At 38.3% G+C, this 23,731-nt stretch overlaps 1 protein-coding gene across 1 annotated transcript in view; it reads right to left on the reverse strand.

Moving 5' to 3' along the window:
• The window catches only part of Thsd7b (thrombospondin type 1 domain containing 7B), a 697,342-nt gene that overhangs the window by 439,491 nt on the left and 234,120 nt on the right, over positions 1 to 23,731 (reverse strand). The window contains exon 5 of the mRNA XM_076866252.2: positions 9,440 to 9,595. Coding sequence (XP_076722367.2) covers positions 9,440 to 9,595 — 156 coding nt within the window. The remainder of the gene's footprint in view (positions 1 to 9,439; positions 9,596 to 23,731) is intronic.

Genomic DNA, 23,731 nt, shown 5'->3' on the forward strand with positions numbered 1-23,731 from the left:
ATGAGGACATAAGTGGACCTTACATTTAAATCCTTAAGGACCTTCAGTCACAAACTTAACATCAATAGCAGTTAAGCAGGAACATGCTGAGGGTAAGGAACCCTCTAAAAATCGAAGACAGTGACAAAGTCTAGAGTTTGTTCTAAAATGCTATTATCCAGCTTCCATTGAGAATAGCCCAAGAATACACAGACTCTCAGTTAATAGGCCTTTCAATTTTGTGTAAGAAACTATAGCTATCAGTTATGCTTTGTTTTTATATAAAATATTTGTTTTTTTAATAATGGAAATAAATTTACATTTAAAAAAAACAAAAAAAGAATGACTAAAGAATCAGATAAAATCCTCTAGTCTAGGCTTTTAATCTCTGGCCCTCAAAATTTGTCACTTTTATCTATCTACTTATTACCAGGGATTGAACCCAGGGGTGCTTAATTACAGTGCCATATCCCTGGCCTATTTTTATGTTTTATTTTCAGACAAGGTCTCACTAAGTGGCCTAGGGCCTCACTAAGTTGCTGAAGTTGGCTTTGAACTCACAATTCTCCAACCTCAGCCTCCCTAGCTGCTAGGATTACAGGCATGTGCCACCATGGCCGGCCATGAGACGTCACTTTTAAAACCTACTTCTACGTCCTGGAGAGCTCATACATCATCTTCCATTATTTGTACTCCAAATTCAACCAACCAGTTGAATTCCTTTAATTTCCTTTGTTTTTGTTTCACAAATCTAATCTGTTGCATAAATAATATTTTATGAGATTATCATTCATATACCCTGGAGTAAGTAAAGAAAATAAGAGAGTTTTGATAAGAAGAGAACATAGAATTCCCAAAATGACAGGTGCTCTACCATCCTTCCCACAAGGCAAAGGAGGACAACTTAGGGGCCATGAGAAGTAACAAAGCCAGGCACGCTGCCTCACCGTTTTGCCACCATGAGAAATGAGATCGGAAGGTTACAAAACTGAAGTATAGTCAGAGAAAGACTTATACAACACAGACTATTATATAATGGATGTGGCTTCAGGACGAGGAAGATGAGCTTGCTTAGAATAGTACAGGGCTGGGAGATAAACAGTTGTAAGTGTTTTATTGAGTTCTCCTGATCTGGGGTAACCCATAGCCTCGCTTTGAAAGAGACTCTTAGACTCTCACTTTAAGGACCATCTAGGAATATGAAGGCATCTTTGAGTCAATCAGTGACCATATTCTTCTGACATTGAAAATATCAAGATCAGGGACAATTGGAAAAAAAAAATCGCAATTGCCCTCCTTCATGTCTCTGAGTCTACATCATTAACTACACAAAGTAAAACTAAAGGGTTCAGCTGCCTTATTAGGCCATCTCAAGAAGAGAAGTAAGGGACATAGAGGGATGTAAACTATATTTGGTAAACATGAAATTTCAGTGACCTCCAAGCTTCTGTTGTCATACAATCTGAACCGTCTGTATTATCACAGGTAAAACTATCTGATGCTTATTTATCATCATACGTTTGTGCTTGTTTGGTTTTTATCTTTGAAAAAGTCATGGTATGGTCCTCATGATTTATACTGTTTGACAACCAGCTCAGAGTTGAGCACAGAAACTTAGTTGTCACTACTGAGGGATTCTGGGTGTCCTATTCCTGGAACTTAATGCCATTGAGGGCCATGTGCAGATTTCCTCTATAAATCACATTGCATCCATCTTGCCATAAATCTATAGATTACATCTCCTCAGTCAATAAATTTTTTTAGTCTTTCATTTGTGTTGCCCTTGTCCTGACTCTAACTAGGATCAAATCATAGCACAAGCTCAGCATAAAACAAAACCTTGGAATCTCTTTTTAGTACTTAACTTTAATCATGCGTTGGCATTCATGCTTGCAATAGACATCAGACATCCCCCAGGTGTTTTGTTCTGAAAGATATACAACAACTAAGTCCACAGAGGCTGGGCCAGCCAAGCACTCGCTTCATTTACTGAATTTCATTTTAATCAGGTAGTATGGTTCAATAAATGTTAACTATCATGTGCAGATCAGGAAGAACAGAAAGCACATCTAATCTTCACAGAGCACATACTCTAGGAAAAAGGGAATAGCTTCTATCAAAACTGGGATAGACACTGTTCTTATAGTACCCTAACTTAATAAATCCTCAAAACTATTTTTAAGTTACTATTCCCATTTTATATATGGGAAAACCAAGGCTAGACTGCATTGTTTCCCCAAAGGTACCTAACTGATTATATGGATGGGTATGAAACACAGTAGAGGTCTTTCCTGTCATTAAAAAAAAGGATTAAAATTGGCTGCTGTATATGTTGTGCTTTAGCTCCTCTCCACAGAGTGAACCCAAATGGTACCAGGGATTACTTTGTTAACCTAAAGCTAAAGAGAATGAATAGTGGAATTTGAGACGCTGAGCAGAGAGTGTTAAAATAATCACTCCCTAACCAGAAATTCAGCTCACCTCTGGCAAAACTATTGTTGGTGGAATTTTCTATTTTTCTATGGCCCCAAGACTTGGGGTAAACGTGTATCATTCTACTGGAGATAATTTGCAGAGTGAATAATAGGCTGGGAAGAGAAAAGGGAAGAAGAACAGATGGCAGAAGAGGGGTCAATGTTTTTTAATTGGAGCCTTGGAACAATGAGAGAAAGCTCGAGAGGGGGCATCCAGGTCTGAGGACTATATTTCTGCTTTGTTTTTAGTCCAGAAGTGTCCTGGTAAGCTTCCACAGAGCTGTCTGTGGGCAACACTGTGTCTCTGCACTGACTCCAGTGGGACAGGCTTGAAGAAATATCCGGCAGATTAAACAGATGACAGAAGCTTATTCCATCTTAAAACATTCCATTTGCTCTTTGTCTCTTGTGGCTCCGGACAAGGAAAACAACTGAGCCAAAGATTCTAAGCCGGTTGAATCTTGGATTCCAAATCTTTAGATATCAACCACCATTTATGCAGGCATGGCATGTTATAGTGTCATTATTGGTTTCCAGTCTGTGGTGAACACAGAAAAGCAGCAGCAGCAGCAATGATAGGGTGAAGTCCGTATGAGAATTCTCAATGCTTAGAATAAGAGTGCACAGCCTGCAGCCAGTCCCAGCACACAGATGCAGAAGACAATGAAAAAACTGTAACTTGGCATGCATATTATTTGTGATAAAGCAAAATGATTTTATATGCCTCTCATTAAAGGTAGAGCCTATCTACCAGTAAGGATGGAAAATGGAGATTTTCCCCTTTATTATTATATATGATCTAGGACATGTCATGGTATGCATTTTAGTGCATTACCTAAATTAATTTGTTTGAGACAATAAGACTTCAACAATAGTCATCACTTCTTTGTTTCAAAATGCCTTCTCCTATGGAATTTTTAGGTTCTTAGGTGCTATGATTAAGGAGGATACTGTATTAGAGGAGAAAGAAATCCCTCAAGCCCTACCACACAAGCATGTATCTATTGTGATGTTACATAGAGAAACCTCTACCAAATTTCCTCTCTTCTCTCCTTCCTTCCTTCCTTCTTTCCTTCCTTCCTTCCTTCCTTCCTCCCTCCCTCCCTCCCTCTCTCTCTCTCCCTAACTTCTCTCCCTAACTTCTCTCTGGCTCTTTCTCTTTCTCTGTCTTTCACAGTCCTGGGGATAAAACCTAGGGTCTTCTACATGCTAGACAAGCATCCTACCACTGAACTACACCTTCAGCTCTCAAATTCCTTTTTAGAAGTTTCTCTTTATAGAATTTGAGAGTGGTAAGGGTGTTGGGTATCAAGTATGCATCTACAAATGCATCACATCCAAGTGCAGTTTACCCATCAGCATTTTTAAGCTAATCCTCTTTCAGATTTCTCTAATTATAACATTCTAGGACTGCCTCAAAGATGAAGTAATAAAAACAAAATCTGATCCAATTTTAATTCCTCTGAAAGTTGTCCTGGCATCATTCAACAAGCGCTGACCTGCCGAGGACTGCTCCTTATGTCTGCCTGTCACTGACTTGATGAAAGACCAGGAAGCCAGTGACCATGGGCTGATTTTCTAGCGACTTCCAAATAGCTGACAGCCACGAACCTCAGATGATGCCTGATTGAAGGGTGTCTGACAGTCACACATAGATAATTGTTATAATAACTAATCTCTTAGGTAATAAAACATTTCCTACTTTCCCATTCCTTTCTACTATTTTTTTTTTAACCATGAACAAAAAGAACATACCAAAAGAACAACGTGATGACTAGGAAAAAATGGAATGATTTCAAGGATCTCCATCTTTCTCCATTTATTTTCTTGTTGGTATTTTTCTCCCCCCTCCCCACTCATATCCTCCACATTTCTTTGTAAATATAAGTATAAACATAATAGAATATATATACATATATGTTAAAAATGCATGTAAATATAAACATATATGCATATATGTGCACTTTAAAAGTGTATAAAAATAAGAAATGATGAATGTCTTAAATTTCTGTCAGTGGACTCAGCGTTTCTTTAGAGGAGGGATTAAAATATGAAGTTGGAGACTGTTGACATTCCAGAGTTTTGCAATGTCTAATGCATGAGCCTGTGCACCCCAGACTCTGTAGAATTCAAAACTACATTTAGTTTTTGCCCCTCAGTAATTCTGAAGGAACTCAAGCAGGATCACAGGATAGAAAGGGAGAATGAGGCGATCTCCAGCTCACACTGACAAGTCAGTAGAAATAACAAGAAGATCACTTGCTGCCATTGTAACATGCTTGGACACCTTGTAGGCACAAAATCATTTCCCTGGAGGGAAAACTCCATTCTTTATTTTTTCCAAGAGGGATTACAGGCAGGTGGTCCTGCCAGGTTTTAGAAAGACTTTAAAAACCAACATTCTCTCTGCTTTAAGGGAAGCATTTTAAAATAGCTAACTCTTAGACTTGAATAGCAATCGTCGAGGCTCATACTCTCTCCTGTCTGTGAATACTTAGTGCTGAGAGAAAAATCATTTCTCCCCACTCTGGGCCCTATGAAACAGGAATGGAGCCTCATTTATTCCAATATTCTCCTAACAATTCCCAAATCCTGAGAGCCACCACCATCTTTAGGTGAGAGCTTCCATTGCTTCAGCCCTTACCTTGGTCTCCAAAGACTGAGCCTCTGAGGGAAAAAAAACAAAAAAACAAAAAACACAACTGTAGTTTGGGGGAAAAAAATACCCACTCTGGTTACCTGACGCTCTCAAGATGTCACTAGCATCCTCCCTCCCTCCCACAATTGCAGACTCCTAGATTCCTGTCACTTTTCTTCTACACTATGGCTGTTCTCAGACCCATCCCAGTTCTCCTTATCTCCTATAGCAGCTCAAGGATTTGCTCTCAAGGGCAATGGTTTACCTTGACTAGTGTGGTACAAAAGGCAGCTGGCTTTTCTTCTCAGAGGTAAACTTGTGCTTCAATCCAAACTTCTTTGGAGGAAATGAACTAAGCACGACTAGTATTTGGTGAGAGTGTGGACTGAATTAAAGGAAACCCAAGTCCCTGTGCTGGCTTGGCCATTATTAAATCACCACAGTATTTTTATGAAGCATCACATCATCACGTAGCCTAAATGTTAATGGCAAGATAGGTGGTTTATTAGTTCCCTAGAATTGCCATATCAAAGTACAGCAGATTGGGTAGTTTCAAATGGCAGATATGCCCAAGAAAGAACAAGAAGAAGAGACTGAGACCCACTGACCTGGTTTACACTGTTGGATGCAGCCCTGTTGTCCCTTCTATATTTAGCTATATGAGCTAACAAGCTTCTAATTTTGGCCTAAGTCAGTTATTATAGGCACACAACAATAATCCCAGTAGCTCAGTAGGCTGAGACTGGAAGATCACAAGTTCAAAGCCAGCCTCAGCAAAGCCAGGTGCTGAGCAACTCAGTGCGACCCTGTCTCTAAATAAAGTAAATTGGGCTGGGGATATGGCTCAGTGGTTGAGTGCCCCTGAATTCAATCCCCAGCACCCTCCTCCACAAATAAAATAAAGTGGCAGATATGTACATCTCAGAATTCTGTAGGCTGGAAATCTGAAATCAAGGTTTCAGTGGGGCTGTGTTCATTTCCCTTCCCTAGCTTCTGGTGAGTGACAGCAATTGGGAACCTGTGGCTTGTAAGGAATCATTCCCAATGTCTGGTGCCATCTTCATCTGGTATTCTCTTTTCATCTTCTGTGTCTTTGTATCCTCACATAGCACTCTCCTCTCTCAGTATGTTTGTGATCAAATATCCCTCTTTTCATAAAAATGCCAGTCATTGGAATATACCCTATTCTACTATGCTCTCATCTTACCTTGATTACATCTGCAATGACCCCATTCCCAAATATTGTCATAAGCCCACACAACAGGCATTAGAATGGAAACATATCCTTTGGGGGACACAATTCAACCTGCAACAGGTGGTGTCTAATGAAGATGGATAAAAGTACAATTTCAGGAGCTGACTTAAACAGCAGGGTAATAAGGGTCAATGAGGAGAAAAGCTGGTGTAAAGCCTTCTTGGAGTAAGATAGAAGATGGCACAGAAAGTTGTGAGTTTCCCAGATGATTTGCAGGGACTAGTTTTGAGTTTTGTGGAAATGAAAAACTGGAAAGAAAAAGAAAACTTAAAGTAATAGTTTTATACAGAGGTTTGGTGAAAATTTGGGCTTAGTGACTAAAGATGCAAAACAAAATTAGGAAAAGGAGAGAATGAACATTCTCTAAATTTCAGTAGTGGAACAATGGAACAGAACAAAGGGGATGATACATTTAATAAACATCTATTTAATATTCATTATAATTTAATATTCATCATAATTAAGTCTGGACCTCAGAATTGCTTCTACTTTTTTGTAGTATCCTTGAGCAAGCCACCTCTCCCCATCTCCATTTTTAGTCTGTGAGGCTGCTTGCAGCAGTATCTCTCCAAACGTGGAGACTTGGACTTGGTCACTGGAGTCCTTTCTCCTATCAGTTAATAGCTCAGAAATGAGCACATGCCACAAAGCAGCCAGAAACCGTCATTTCCAGGATTCTTCCTGAACTACTGGGAAGATATTTCTTACTAGTTATTTATTATCTAAGATGAAAAGCATGCTGACCTTCACTCTATGAAGACAGCCTGCCTTAAACTGAACCCATACAGAGAGAAGTAGAAAAGAGATGGAGAAGCAGAGAATCATGAAGGTAAAGAAAGAACAAGAGGAAGAGACTGAGACCCACTGACCTGGTTTACACTGTTGGATGCGGCCCTGTTGTCCCTTCTATGTTTAGCTGTATGAGCTAACAAGCCTCTAATTTTGGCCTAAGTCAGTGTGAACTGGATGTCTATCCTTTATAGCCAAAGGCACTCTAAGTAATATAAAGCCCGCTTGACCCAGTGCAAGTTCTACAGCTTTGAAGACAAGGGAAGTAGGACTCCATGTGGCAAAACACCAACAGCCATAGCTGAAGTGGTGGAGCCTCAGACCAGCCTTGCGTGGTTTTCTAGATGGTGATAGTGAAGAGGTGTGGAACAGGTGGGACACAGAAGCACTGAGTCTAAGAACATGAAAGTCTCCCTGAGGAGTCTCAATCAACTGCAAAAGACTCACAAAGATCTGATTATGTATGTGTAGACCACATAGGGCTAGACATTGATGACAATGTGATCTTATCTGCCCATAAATTAAAGTAGCCTGGGGGACATTCCAGTTGCATGTCAAAGAAAGTAGCAGGAGCTTCCCCTCCCCAGGTTCCATTGAGACTCATACTTCCATTCTTTGATAAAGGAATAAAAGTTAGCTTCTTCTTGCCTAAGATGCAACACCTGTATTCCTCTTCTGCCTTCAAGGTGTCACAATTAAGTGAGGAGCCTGGGGACATGGGCTTGTTATGGTGTGAATTGATCAATACAATCAATAAGTTACTACTACTGGTTGTGTAAAGCAACTGCTGCACTAAAACTACCTGATCACTTGGAACAGTTCCCTCCTTGCTGGAGCAACAAGAATGGAGTCACTGTGGCTATTCTAGACTCCACCTTAGTTTTTCTGTTATTGCTCCTGTGACGAGACAGCTGCAGGACCCATTTCTGAGAAAACAAAATGAAAACTGTTTTCTGTTAAATTAATATATATATATATATATATATATATATATATATATATATATATATATATATATATAGTATTCTGTACTTTGTATCCCACAAGATTTACTCAACCCAGGATATGGGGGTCTTAGTGAACTCAATAACTTTGATATAGATTGTCACCCCACTAACCACCCACTCGACAGTTTTCTAACACCTGCTGGAACCCAAGATGCAGTTAATTGAGTTTTTCTTTTTAGCTTCTGTAACTTGCTTGCTTGCTAACTGAAAAATTCCATAGGATGGGGTTTTCCTCCTTAAATAGCAAATTTCCCTCAGAGTGGGGCTGCTGTTCTTTCAGAGAGCCACTTGTACACTGATAGACTCAGCCTCTGGGCAGGTATGATTGGCAAAACTGGTGAAACAAAAGTCCTTCAAATTATTTCAAATTTGGACTTGGTGTGTTTTCTGAGCAGTCTCCCCACAACAGGCTGTAAACTCTGGTAATGCACGTGTGTGTCGGGGATCACTGCAGAAATGATTGAAATGGGGGGTTTCAAATGAATGTGGCATAAAGCTGTGTAGGGATCAGGGAACACCAGGACTGCAGAACCAAGTTCTGTGCTCCTTTTTTTTTTTTTTTGCATATAAAATACTCAGTATTACAGTTCTTCAAACAAGCCTAACATCTGGAATATCCTGTATCACATTTCTCTGAGTAAAGGGCATATTTTGTCTTAACACCAGAATTTAAGGGAACACAACATCAATGAAAGGAAAGACAAGATGTTTCTGAAAATGGAGAAGGAAGATGGACATGTACAATTTAATCAAAACTAAAGAAAACTAGACTACAAAGATCCAAAAAAATCAAGCTGGCACAAAAGGTTTGAAGATTTTATTTTAAGCATTAGGACAATATTGAAAAGTGTATAACATACATAATGCTTCTTTTAAGCATCTAAAATATAACATCAAATGTTAAATGTGGAAGTCTAAAAATGAATATTAATCAAAACAGTTGGATTCTGATATGATTACAGAAATCTCATCTAATTCCCTCAGTGTAACCATTTCATTCATCTATCTATCTATCTATATATATAGATGAATGAAATATATATTCACTTTAACTTATATCCAATTGAATGGCAGTCACTTCATCAGCTGTGAGCCTAACTAGAAAGTTGATCAAGGTCAGATTCTATGTTTCATAGAAATGTCCCCAGTTACCTCCCTGAATGCTGTCAGGCTTGAGCTAGTTATCTAAATTTTAGAAACAAATATTGTCTTAAGCGGGCTTAATCAGCTACTTAGCTAGCAGAATAAATGTGTGTACACTGGAAGTAAATGAAGCACACACAAGCAAAGCACTCACCTTTTCTCCCCTGAGGATCACGGCAGTTTTCATGGAGGCACAGGCCCCAGGCAGACCAGGAGGATACTATGCAGTCTGTAGAGCAAGGAACACTGCAGAGCTGAGAGGCCGTGGGGGCAGGTCCCAAACACAATGCATTTTCCACAGGTCTAAAGACTGAAGGACAAAAAAATAATGGCCCATGTCACACATTCTGGACATCCTCAATATTGCTCCTCTCTTTACCTGTATCTTTTTCTACTTTGCTCACATTTGCTCCATGGTAATAAAAAGTATATACAAACTAAATATCAACACCCTCCAATACACATTATTAGCATTTGGGGCGAAGAAAGGAAAAGAAGACAGTAACAGAGGGCAAGCACTTGAGATTCCTGCATTACAGAATACTTCCTGGGAATGCAAGAGAGCACTGGAAATACCACAGATACAAATTATCCAGAGTTATGATTTAAAACAAAATTAAATGGCTTTGTGAAGTTTCAAGATGAGTCTATCTGGACTATATAAATGACTGGGTTGCTGTGAAAAAAATCAAAATCTAACCCCTGAGGAGGAGTGTTTAGCATAACCAATCTACTGCTGTGACTCCCTGGAGGGGTGGAACTGGTGAAGAAACAGAAGAAAAATGGTTCTTAGAATAGGAAGAAAAATCAGGCTGTGTGACTGCAGAACTGGCCACTGGAAATCAGTTTCATTAGTAAGGCTGCCTAGAGGTGCAGGGCTCTTCCTAGGGAAGGACAAAACTAGGATCTCTCAGCTCTTCCTAGTGTGCAACTGCACCCATTCTGGTCCAGGAGTCTGGTCCCTTCAAGATGCAGTGACCATCTGTCCCAGTTCTTTTCACCAAGCATCCTCTGTATGTTACACCCATTCTGAATAACTTGAGAAAGCCCAGATAAAGGAGAATACCATTCCCATCTTTGTGCACATTATAATAGAGTGGGGGCCCTTGAAAATGACACAGCAACGAATAGCCAAATGCAGAATGAACTACTTTTGCATAAGATAATTCCCATGCTAAGAATATTTGGGATGATTCTGAGTTTGTGAGTAAACGGCTTAAGTCCAGAAGGTTTTATCTTATAGGGTGGCTTGTACTATGCCTAAATGTTTTCCATGTCATTCCCACCTAGGAGAGCGTATTATAAATACCTCAAAAGTGCAAACTAGCATGAGAGGATCAGGTGGTAAATCATACCTTCTACTCTGTGCCCTTGCCCTTTCCATGTGTGTAAGAGTCAAATCTGGTAAAGGTGGCAATCAATCACAGCTCTGGCCAACAGAATTTCGAACAAATACCAAAGTAACAGCAAAATCAAAACACTGTGATGAAAAAGTTACAACCTGTGGGGAAAATGTCTTTCTAATGAACAAGGAGGCAGCTTGAGCTACTCACGAAGGTGAAAGAAACAAAGAGGTTGTGGGGGGGATATATACTGTTTTGTTTGCAATTAATTATTTTTTAAAGTTTACCAAAAGGATTTGACCTGACTTAATATGATAGCAAGGGCAAAGCAAGATTACAATATAAATGTAGAGTTTACATGCCATGTGGAGAGAGGACAGACATTAGGAGAAAGCAAAAGGCAGTTACCTAGGAGGTGGAGGACAGGAGGTGATGAAACAATGACTGTTATGGAAATGACTATGGGGTACAGAGGCTGCAGTGGCCAGAACTGGTACATAAGAGGATGAAAGACCATGTCTAAGGAAGAACCTGAGAGATGGTTAAAGAGTTTATGATTATCTCCTGCAGAGTGAGGAAGATAAATTATGCAAGACAGTTATTCCTTGAGTAAAGCCATACAATTCCAGCCATCTAAAGCAGACATTCTTGGGTGGTATTTGGTTTGAAGGACCTCTCAGTCTACAAGAATAAGTCAAGTAGCACATCAGCATTTAAATGTCCACCTAACGCTCACGTATTGAAGGCTTGGTCCTTAGCTCATGGCACTACTGGGAAGGGGTGAACTTTAGAATGTAAGATCTACTTAGAGGATGTGAGGTCACTGGGGTCATGATCTTTTCTTCCTGGTTGACATGAGATTAGTGGCTTTGTTATCAGTATATACTCCCCGCCATGATGTTCTGCCTCATAGCAGACCCAATGTCAAAGGGTCAAGCAACCAAGAACTGAACCCTCTCAAAGTGTACCAAAATAAATCTTTCCTCCCTTTAAGTTGATTATGTCAAGTACTTTGCCATGGTGATGTGAATCTGATTTAAAAAACACAACCTTGGTACAGAGGGGAAAGGAATTAGACTCATCAGCTGAAAAATCTAGTTGTTTAATAAACATTTACTAGGCCCATCAGACTCTGGTTATAACCACTATAAAATGTTAAATTACTTAATCTGAATAACTTCTACTTGAGATATATAGTTACTATAAATGAAGAATCTGAAGCACTGAAATGATAGCTCACTTTTCTACATTCCCAGCTAGTGAATGATGGGGATGGGATTCAGATCAAGGCAGTTGAGCTCCAGAGTCTATGCTCTCTTTGTTGGGTGTGGGGGGCGTGTTACTGGGGGATTGAACTCAGGGGAACTTGACCACTGAGTCACATCCCCAGCCCTATATTGTGTTTTATTTAGAAACAGGCTCTCACTGAGTTGCTTAGTGACCTGTTTTTGCTAAGGCTGGGTTTGAAATCCTCCTGCCTCAGCCTCCCAAACCACTAGGATTACAGGTATGCACCACTGCACCTGGTGAGTCTGTGCTCTTAACAATGTGACTTACTATGGGACTTCCTCATTGGTCACTCAACCTACATTGCTTACGTGCCTACCATGCACAGTATGCTTCTTTAGGTGGCCCCAAACTAACTTAGTTTTTGCTCATGCTTTCTTGATTATAGTTCTTTTATTTCCGCATTTTTTTATTGGCATGTTAATAGTTGTACATAATGGTGTGATTTGTTGTCACATATTTGTACATGCACACAATAGATTATAGTTCTTAAAAAGCTAAAGAATAGGCTAGGATGAAACATCCTTAAATAAAAGGGAACTGGCCAGAAAAACCCAAACTCTATTCCAGTTGCCCTAGAACAACAATATGTTCTTCAAAACGTTAGCCCAAAATGTCATGTATCTCACAGCATATCAAACTCAGCATGGGCCACTTTCGAGCATCCTTCATCTACCACTCAAGGAAGACATGCACAATTGAGAATACATCCATGTGGGTGGCTTCCTGCACCTCATAGACTGGCTTATAATAAATCTTAGGCTTCTATTATTCCTTGCTGTCTACCTATGAGTAATTAATTTGCTTCATGCAACAGGTTGCATAAGAGTCAGTTTTGTTTCACTGGTCTCAGAAAAGTTAGTAACCAGTGCAAAGTGACCTGCTTTATACCATGTGTTAACAGTTAGTTAGCTGCTGAATCCACAATACTGAGTAAAACAAAATTCTTGTCTGAGTGGAGCCCACATATGAGTTGTTACCAATACTCACGTTGAGTCCAGGAGATGCAACAGGATGAGAAAGCTCTACTGCTTTCCATGGCTTTCTCCCTTCAACATCAGACAAACTTAAGTGTCTGTTGAACTACCCAAACCTCTGAGCTCCAAGACCTAGGAGCCAGCTGCCTCCACAACCTCTACACTTGAGGACGGACCCTGCAGTTGAAACTATTCAATGCACCAGAGAGAGCAACTACCAAGAACACAGTAGACTCATACTAAATCTCATTTTATGCCCCAGAATGTCTGAGCAATAAAGACTTCTAGGAAGAAGTACATCCGAGGAACATGTCCTGAGCTGTGTTTGTTGAGGACACTGTGTCAACACTGATAGCATGCTTATTCCACTTATTTTTTGGAGGACAATTGAGGAATATTAGGGACTATGGAGTTAAGTTTCTCTCTGGTGATGAAGGCTTAGTAGTAGAATTGACAGCCAGAATTGGACATCCAGTAGAATTGGACATTACAGCTAAAGATATTCCTAAGATTTGAAAATAGGGAATGACTCTATATGCTGAGAAAAAAAAAAAAAAACAGGAAAGGGTATCCCTGGGGACTACCAAATGACAGATTAGAGGCACAGGGGTAGAAGGGAAGCCATTCGTCAGAGCAGTCCTGTCTTTTCAGCACCTGCTGCATTGATGAACTGTGGATCTCAATCCATATCAATACATTTCTAAGTTCCTGGTGCTATGTCTAAGATGCTTCCTACAGACACTGAATCAATGTGCTGGGGTCAAACTATCTTTATTACAAACCCTTGTCCCATCTCTTGTCTCCAAGCTAGATTTGCTCTAGAAATAAATCATGAGTAAGTCACAATGCACTTACCAGTGTCACATTTACCTCTTCCTAGGGGGTTATCCTGCAGAGAAAAGTGACTATGAGGTCTTTCTACACCTATTGACTGCTCTCTCTGGGAGGGAACTTCAGAGATAATTCAGTTGAATGATTCAATGTTACTGAAAAACTAAGCTCCAAAGACTTGGGGTAGCTTCCCCCATGTTCAGCACATTTATAACAAAGTAAGACCTGAGCCATGTCCCCAGGGGCCAACTCACCTCCACCTGTCTTTGGTTTTCCTTCCATAATATGATGGCTTCAGACAGGACACGTGAGGTCATCTGTACCATGGATAATTAGCTTAGGAATCACAGTGACTATAACCAGAGGTATCCAGTGAGATGACAGGTCCAAAGAATCCATGAATCATATAGACCTAATTTAATCTGTAAAACAACATCTAAATCCTTCTACATTGCTGGTGTAAAACTCCCACTCTTTCACAGACCTGCACCACTAAAGAGAGAGACCAAAATTTGCTCTGCTTCCTATGAGAGTTAAACCTTTTTACTCATGGGTATTCATGTTTTGTTAAAACTGTCTCAGTGGGTGGATAGGGCCTGGGTATTCCCCCGTCACTAGGAGTTGGATATTCTACACAGTGTACTCTTTGTTGAGTCTTCATTTCCCCTTGGCAAAATGCCAGTCATAATATTTGTTGTAGGAATTGCTGGGGTTCTATTCGGCTGCATTCTGTTCTATGAAACTTTATTCACAGCTTTACTTCTGTTAATTCTGTCTTTTCTAAAATGTTCATCATCACTAGCAATTAGAGAAATTAAAATCAAAACCACTCTGAGATTTCATCTCACTCCAGTCAGAATGGCAGCTATTATGCATACAAACAACAATAAGTGTTGGCCAGGATGTGGGGGAAAAGGTATACTCACACACTGCTGGTGGGACTGAAAATTGGTGCAGCCAAAATGGAAAGCAGTATGGAGATTCCTTGATAAACTGGGAATGGAACCACCATTTGACCCAGCTATCCCTCTCCTCAGAATATACCCAAAGGACTTAAAAACAGCATAGTACAGGGACACAGCCATATCAATGTTTATAGCAGCACAATTCATAATAGCTAAACTGTCGAACCAACCCAGATGCCCTTCAATAGATGAATGGATTAAAAAAAAAAGATGTGGCATATATACACAATGTAATATTACTTAGCAATAAAAGAGAATAAGATCATAGCATTTGCAGGTAAATAAATGGAGTTAGAGAAGATAATGCAAAGTGAAGTTAGCCAATCCCCCCCCAAAAAATGCCGAATGTTTTCTTTGATATAAGGAGGCTGATTCATAGTGGAATGGGGAGCTAGAGTATGGGAGGAATAGACAAACTCTAGATAGGGCAGAGGGATTGGAGGGAAAAGGAGGGGGCAAGAGGTTATTAACGATGGTGGAATGTGATGATCATTATTATCCAAACTACAGGTATGAAGACATGAATTGGTGTGGATATACTGTGTATATAACCAGAGATATGAAAACCTGTGCTCTATATGTGTAATAAGAATTGTAATGTATTCTATTGTCATATGTACATAATAAATAAATAAATAAATAATTCTGTCTTTTCTGATGCAACGAATCCCTATTCAATCAGCACACCTACTGAGGGCAGGTCTGTGATTATACACCTTTCTCCAGATTATATGCCTTTCTGACCCTGCTTTCTTGAAACCTTCTATTATTCCTGCACTGACCGCTTGCTGCACTAGGTAAGCAATTATCTGAGTTTTCATAGGCTATCTAGATTTTGTAGACAACAATGTCCCTTCCCTTAGAGATTTCTTAGGGTCAAAAAGTATTAAACCACTAAAATAATTCATCACTTGAATAAATTCAGATTACTATGTAGCAGCATCTTTCTAAATGCTAAGAAATATATTTTAATATTATAAGTGATTGCACATCTGCCATAGTCATTAATATTTTGGATATTTTAGGGGCTAGCTTGGAATTTTTCATTTGCAATAAAAAATGATTAAATTGACCTGCCTTACAAGAAACGTTGAAGTCTGGTACTAATGATTGCAAAGTCACCTTAAATAATGAATAACTCAAAGAATGTTAATTAACAAGGGGAAATATGCTAGGTAGGTGATATGTTCAACATCGGAAATATATAATACCATTCTTAATCCTAGAAATGAACAAAGTTCATGATTTTCAAGGACAAGGTGATTTCAGATGAGCACACAAATTCAAACAAACTGCATTGTAATTAAGAAGAAAAATGCCCGTTGTGATCATTAGCACTATTGCAACTGTAAAGATAAATGAGAAGCTTCACATTTTATTCTTTGAAATTAAATCAAGCTCTAATCCAAACTAATCTGCATTAACAAAGTTAAGTTGCCAAAGATTCAATCAGAGGATACCATTCCCACCCCTTCTGATCGACATTTTGTAAGATCTAATTTTTAACTCCTCAAAAAGATATTCAAATAAAACTGGACAGTATTATTATTTAGTTAATTTTAATTAATACTGACATATCACTTTTTAGTTTATACATAATGAGTCATATTTGCTTAAAGCAAAAAGAGTTATTAGAGGAGTCAAGTGCACTTTCTTATTTCTTGGTATATCTATTACTGAATGAAAAATCAAGTCAGTCTTTCAAAATTCAGGAAGTCTTTGAGGTAATTCTGTCATCATGGAACTCATATTTCCTTCAGGACAGGAAGAAACTTCTTCAAGATGGTTGAGGAATTAGTCACAAGATACTGATTCCACCCCTCACTCCCAGTATTTTCAAGGAGATAGGAATGAAAAGAAATAAAGATAATGACACGTCTTGGGAGGCCCCAAAACCTGTATTACTTTGCCCATTTTCTATACTAGCGAGACCTAAATCATTCTACAAATAAAACCTATTTTCAGTTGACTTTCTATAAGATATTTGATTTCATGAGTAACACCAACCTCCACAAAGAAGTTAGACAAAGGAGTTATATATTCATTTCAATTTTCCAAATCAATTCCAGGCACTATAAGCCCCAAAGAAAATTCTCACTCAAGGACTCAGGACGCCCTCCTTCCATGGACTCCCTGAGAAACAGCCATAATAGAAGCAGCAATTGCTCAAATTTAATTCAAAACTAATGAAAGCGCCTACTTATGTAAAAATGCTGCTTTCTAAATGATTTTTGAGAAACAATATTGTCTCTGACATATTCATTTAGGGAGTACACCGACTTGGCAGAAACTCAATCCACCTACTGCTAAAATAAATAGGCCTCTTCTACAGACTGAAGGAGTCAACTGGGTGAAAGGGAAAGATAAATAATATTACAATTTTAACCATAAAGCTATTTTCCTTCACAAAGCTTCATGCATTATTTCAGTTGCCTTTTGCCACAGGGATTTGCAAATACTGTATCATTCTTTTAACTTAGTGGATAAAATAAAAGCCAATCTGTCTTCTAGCACTTATAGTCAGCTTAAAGAATTAAATCTCAACTCATCCTATTACACTTAATAAAACTTAATTTTAGCCATATTGTGATTCTCTTGGCAAAGTACTGCACAGTACAATTTGGCAGGATGCGTGTGGGCACAGCAGATTTAATACCTAAAAATAATTCCTGCAATTAGAAATAATTATGTGAAATTTGGACACATTTCAAAAAGTTTCCAAATTTCATTCATATCATATAGCCAATTAGAAAATGCCTATTGACTAGTGAATTCCCTGCACTACCAAGTAACAACATTATAGGCAAAGATGGAAAAACATTGTTTACAATGAAAAAAAAAAGTCCAAATAAATGAAATACGCATGCAATTTTACAAAGCAATTAGACTCAACAGCCAACAATTAGATAATTAAATAAGAAATATTGTAACATTAAGTCCTACATTTATCTATTTCTATTAGAGATTCTCCCTTCTGGTTCTCTTTTGAAAAGTTCCTCTGGATTGCTTCATGGACCTTCAGCTAAGGGCTAAAAGGAGGATAAGGAGAGGATGGGAAGAATAAGAGCTGACCTAAATGGCATCTTTTACACTTGACAAAGTTAAAAATACCATTATTGATGAGAGTGAAGGGAAGGGAGGTAAGTGAGAGATGGGGAAGTGGTCAGGGCAAAGAGAAAAGGTGGAAAGGCAGAAAAGCAGGTAAAAGAACAGAGTTATCTTCAGAAACATCAATGGCAGAAATATGTAATGTCAGGGAAGTGTAGCTTTTAAAGTGTTTTAGACCAAGATTCCTTTTTATACCCAGTGCTTTGAAAGATGGAATTCATTTTCCACAGGAACAATGACAAGAGCTAAATGAGAGCCAGTCTTCCCAGGAATGAACAAAATACCTATTTAACTGATTAATGTTAATAAGAACAGCTAATAAACACTGACAATGCACTTGGTGCTAGGCACGGTGCTATGTACTTAAATTCAATTTCTCATTTAATCGTCACAGACACTCTAAGGTAACTACAATTATCATTTCATTTTAGAGGCAATGACAGAATAAATTATTTGTCAAAAATGACAAGGACAATAAGTGACAAACACAGGTCCAGGGCTCTTAATAACCTATATCCTTTAGTATTATACTATACAATGGCTTTGTATGTGCAATAAAGATCATGATACAAAAAACTCCTGTTATAGCAATAATTAGGAAAAAATAAACATTGTATCTACTTCTAATTTGTGTGTATGTGCGTGCGTGCCTGTGTGTGTGTGTGTGTGTGTGTGTGTGTGTGTGCGCGTTATCAGGGATTAAATCCAGAGCACTCTGTCATTGAGTTATATCCCCACTCTTTTTTATTTTTAATTTTGAGACAGACTCTGCTAAGTTCCCCAGGCTGACCTCAAACTCATGATCCTTCTGCCTGAGACTACTGAGTATTTGGGATTACAGGCATGTAAAACCTCACCCCACTCCAAAAAATTTTTGAAATGTGGTAAAACAAACATTGAAAAATATCAACAGTAAATGCCAAATCTCAGGAGTATGTTGTTAAAGGAAGATGAGGACCTAGATGGATATTTTTGTTGTGTTTCTGAAAGTTACTTACGGTTTTTCCTAATGATTTAGGAAAGAGTAGAGGTAACTGGCTTATAACTATTCTTCTCATTTTAAATGGGAAATAAGATTGATCAAATCATATTATGCGGATGTACAGATATGTCATAATAAATTCCACTTTTATGTACAGTTATACTGTACCAATAAACAATGAAATATTTTTAAGAATGAAATAAAATTTAGTTTTAGGACAATTCCTAATGATAAAAATCCATTACAAGCCTCTCCCTTTACACTAAAGTCTCACTGAAAGTGCCAATTACCAAACAAACCAATTAAGGCACCACTGAAGCTAGGGAAGGGGTGATACCTGGTTTCAAAACTCACCTTTCACCAGACACAGATCTTATCGCTTGCATAATTTTTTTCCCATCATCAACTGAGAATGGACAGAGGTGACAGTAATATGTCCCTAAGACCAATAGGCAGAAACTGCAATGAAGAATGGATAGTTTTTTAAAAATACAAAAAAAAAAAAAAAAAAAAACATGGTTTAGGTAAGATTCTGCGTGGAGGGAAAAGCCACAGAAAGAGGTGAGGGAAGCATAAGGTCCCCAGATTTCAGATTGACTATGAGATGCCCTGTAACCCACTGAGGGAAAACTAGCCAAGATAGACCTTCACCTGTGTTGGTTTAGAAAACTGGTATCAAAACCTGGGAATACTTGAATGGGAATGTTTACTAATAGAACCAAGAAGGGAAATCCACATTCTTGAACAACACTGTCCCCCAAGAACACCACCACAAATCCTAAAGCTTAAAGTTCTTCCTAAGGGGTGGCAGGGGGCTGGAGGCTGGATAGGAGAGATATGCAATGATTACTTTAAAATTCCAGAAAGAACTGAGTCTCTACAGTAAATATGTACATAAACCTTTTTTTTTTTTTTTTTTAAAGAGGGGAAACAGAAAACCTCACTGTACCTGATGTTCTTGTTGGCATGTGTTACTTTAAATTTGCAAATCAATTTGGACTGAACAAGTTAATTCAACTTCAAAGGAAGGCTCATGGGATTCACCAGTAGGGACAGGAACAAGGACTTTCTTCAACAATTTTCAAAATGAAGAATAATTTATTCTTTAGAATGAGGAACTACATAATAAATTTTTATCAGAAAAGGTGTAGTTTTTAGAAAAATTACAAACCAAAGCCCCTGCTTTGCAAAAATAGATGAAAGCTACTTCCTCTGAGCCCGCTCATTTATTATAAGCCTTCCTTTGTATAGCTCTTCAGTATGTCAAGGCCAATACTGGAAACTCTCAACCTATCTACAACAATGTAACCTAATATGGAACCAAGAGAGAATGGTGGATCAGAATGAGGCAGAGTACAAGAATTCACGGTTTTTCAAAATATTTATGATTAGTAAGTTGGAGAGTCAATCCTCTGAATAATTTATAATGTATAATTTTAAAAGGCCAATTGGCAAAATACTTTAATTAAAAACCCATTATACACAGAGTCTTCTACTACCTGTGTGAACCCAACAAATCTCTGAGCAACAGAGCTTCAATAAAATAAATAGATTAGACCATACAGTGCTTCTTACCTTTGTTTCATTATCTAGTCCCAAAGGAGCCTTTATAAACATTTTTCCATAATAATCTCTCCCTGCCTCCTGACATGTTTACAATACAGATATACTTTATATCTGCATATAAAAAAGCATACTTATGCTTTAAATATAAAAGGTGTAAGATTTTATTTCACCTTAAGAATCAATTTTTGTCTCTTTGGGGATGATATCTCTCCCCCACTGAGAAAGAATGGGCTGAAACACATATAGAATGCTTTATATGCTAAGCAATTTACAAATAGAATCTGATTTAGTTAATAAAACAACTCTATGAGAAGAGTACGAATAGTATCTCCAGTTTCCAATAAAAAAACCTAAAGTTTAAAAATTCTATTCAAATTTCTATAATTTGTAAATGGCAGAGGCAAGACTTGAACCCAGAGAGAGTGAGGCCAGTTTCTCTCTTTATCTCCTTATCCTTCAAGCTTAGGATGGGAAGCTCTGGGATTTCATTGCACATTTCCATGAGAATAGGCTGAAAGCATCCTTTTAATTTGACTATGGTGCTTCTCAATAGCTGTGTTTTGCTTGAAGTTAGAATCTATGTACTGATATTTTCACTGTAATGAGCAGGAGACAGAACATTAACCAGTAAGATATGGTATTTTCTGGGAGAATTCTGATGCACATGGAGAATAAGGCTAATAAACAACTATTAGGCTGCAGAATTTTATGGATTTTTGTAGCTTAAGTAGCTGTCATGTTACAAAGAGCTATCTTGCAAAGTTGCAGACTCTAACTTTGTATATATCAAAGCAAAAATGATTTAAATTTTAAAATGTTGTAAGTGCCTCTTAAAATCTTAATTTTGGAGAGAAAGCATAAAAATAATGAAACAGTGATAATTATTTTATTTCAAACTGCACTTAGATAATTTTATATTAAAGCATCATGAATGTATTTATAAGTTCTCAAATTCAAGTAAGCATTAATTCTGCAAGTGTTATTTACCCTTTTTTAAAAGGGCAGGTGAATTGAACTTTTCAAGGTAATGCAGACCTTTTAGAACATAAAAAGTGATACAGCTGCAGCTACCATTTTATTATTTATTTTTAAATTGTGGTACTCTCAACAACTTTTTTTTTTGTTGTTCAAACAAATGTAGCTCAAAAATTAGATACGCTTATTATACCTCATAATTGGAATGAGGGGACCCTGAATAGAATAGTAGTCTTGTATCAGATAATTTTCAGGCCTTTGGCAGATCAAGATCTCTACAATAAAGAACTCTGCTCGCATGAAAGTCAGGGAGATTTCTGGGTCTCCCTGTGAGGGATACAGATGATGAAGCACCTCATCTGAGAGCCATCAGCATTACCTGTCCAAAACCATCTTGCCTCCCATCCAGTCCTGCAGAATCCAAACAAAACATGGACTCCTATTGAACCATTCATGCTGTTTAACAATGTCTATCTTGAAAATAAGACAGAACCACATCCTGTCAGCCAACATGCAAGAGCCAATCTTAGCTTCTTAACATCATCAAGTAATCACACCAGTCACTTTCATCTAGATTGTTTTATCTATAATACTAAATAACCTGACATCTACTGCTATATTTTTCAAGGAAAAGGATGTTGTTAAAGCTTATCTAATTGACACTTGCTTGGCACAAGAAGCTTTGTGTCTCAAAGAGTAACAATCAGATCCTAAAGAAAGTGGTAGCCTCCCTGGAACATTTTTCCCCATAGGAATGTGCTTCCTTTTAGAATCTTAGAATGAAAAAGATCATCATTCCATCTTATGAAATATCCTATTGTTATAGCTGAAATACTCAAGGCATTGAGTGGTCATACGACTTGTCTGGGATCAACAGCTAGTGTAAGAAATAGTCTCAACCTCCCTATCCAGATGCTTATTAGTTCATACATTCATACTGCCTTTTGTTCAAACATATTAAAATTGAAATGTTAATTTATCCCAGAGTACCCCAATTCAGCCTATGCTTCACATACACCAGAGCATATTTTATCTTGCAGATAATGATGTTCTCCATGAAACAGCACTTCTTCCCTTTCCAATTAGGGTGCAAAAACTGTTTTTAGGACTGGTTCATTTACTTCTACCAGAGAATCATTATTAGCATGTTTTCAACTACTCAAGTGCCTATGACCAAGAAAAAAATTACTTGCTTTTTTAAAGTAAGCAGTTTAAAATAAACATTATATCTACAGTGAAAGGCTGTGTACACTATATAGATAGTTAGACAGTAACTTGTAACATTGAATCAGATCCCTCTATAAAACAGGAACTCTCTCTTGCTCATCTTGTAAAATCCGGCTCCTTCCAATTCTGACAAGCAGATAGTCAGCGCTCAAAAAATAATGAATTTAATATGGTCATCTGAATTCATAATCCTAATTCAGATAGCTAAAACAAAATGGAGGGGGAAGGGAAATGTGACAGCAAAGATGTGATGCACAACTGAAAGAATATGAAAATGGCTGAAAATCCACACAGACAGGGTACCACTCATGGTGGTACAGGTTCGGCCTGAAAAACGTTACCAAGCCACAGGGACATTCAGGGGTTGAAATCCAGCCCCCTCTCTACTTGCCAAGCTGTGATGTCTGGTTTGTGTCCATAAAGGCATCTCTTTCTAATGCTTCCACCAAGAGGGAACACTTTTTCTAATTCAAATGGAGACTTATGTATGTTGCCACAGGCCATGCCCATTGTAGGGTCAGATTGGTTTAAAAGTACCATCTGGAAATTAGAAGACATCCATATAGGCATGTATTTCTGAGTTCAGACTTGTTTTAAAATTAATCCAGAACTTTGAAAAGTATAATTATCTTAATATATATGAATATATCATAGAGTTGTAACACCACCAAATCAGATGACTAGGCAAAAAAATAAAAATAAATCCCTGGTGGGTTAGAGAGAGGGTGCATTCTGTGTCACTCTGTGACCTGGAATTCAAGCAACGGGAATTCTGTTTCTCTGCAAGTTTTTAGAGGACCCCAAGCAGTTGCTCCCAGTCAGCTGTTCATTTGCGCAGGACCCTGGGCCACATACTCAGTGCTTGCGCAGGATCCTGGGCCACATACTCATGCAGTAATCATGATTCCATTTTATGAAATATCTTATTGTTAGAGCCACCACTCCCATAAAGGACACCCAGTCACTGCTCATACACAGGACCTCCAGACACCATTCCCATGTTGATCCCCATCTACCAACATGGGACTTCCTCGGCCGCCTCCATCTTGGGACACTGCAATCACTGCCATAGTCCCCTACACATGGTCGCCTGTACCTGGGGATGCAGGATAGGGTCTGGAGACAGCCACCAGCCACAACACTGCGTACCACAGAGCTGCATCTCTGAACATGCCACCCAATGCC

This window comes from Callospermophilus lateralis, chromosome 9, assembly GCF_048772815.1.
Source record: "Callospermophilus lateralis isolate mCalLat2 chromosome 9, mCalLat2.hap1, whole genome shotgun sequence".
Taxonomy (NCBI): domain Eukaryota; kingdom Metazoa; phylum Chordata; class Mammalia; order Rodentia; family Sciuridae; genus Callospermophilus; species Callospermophilus lateralis.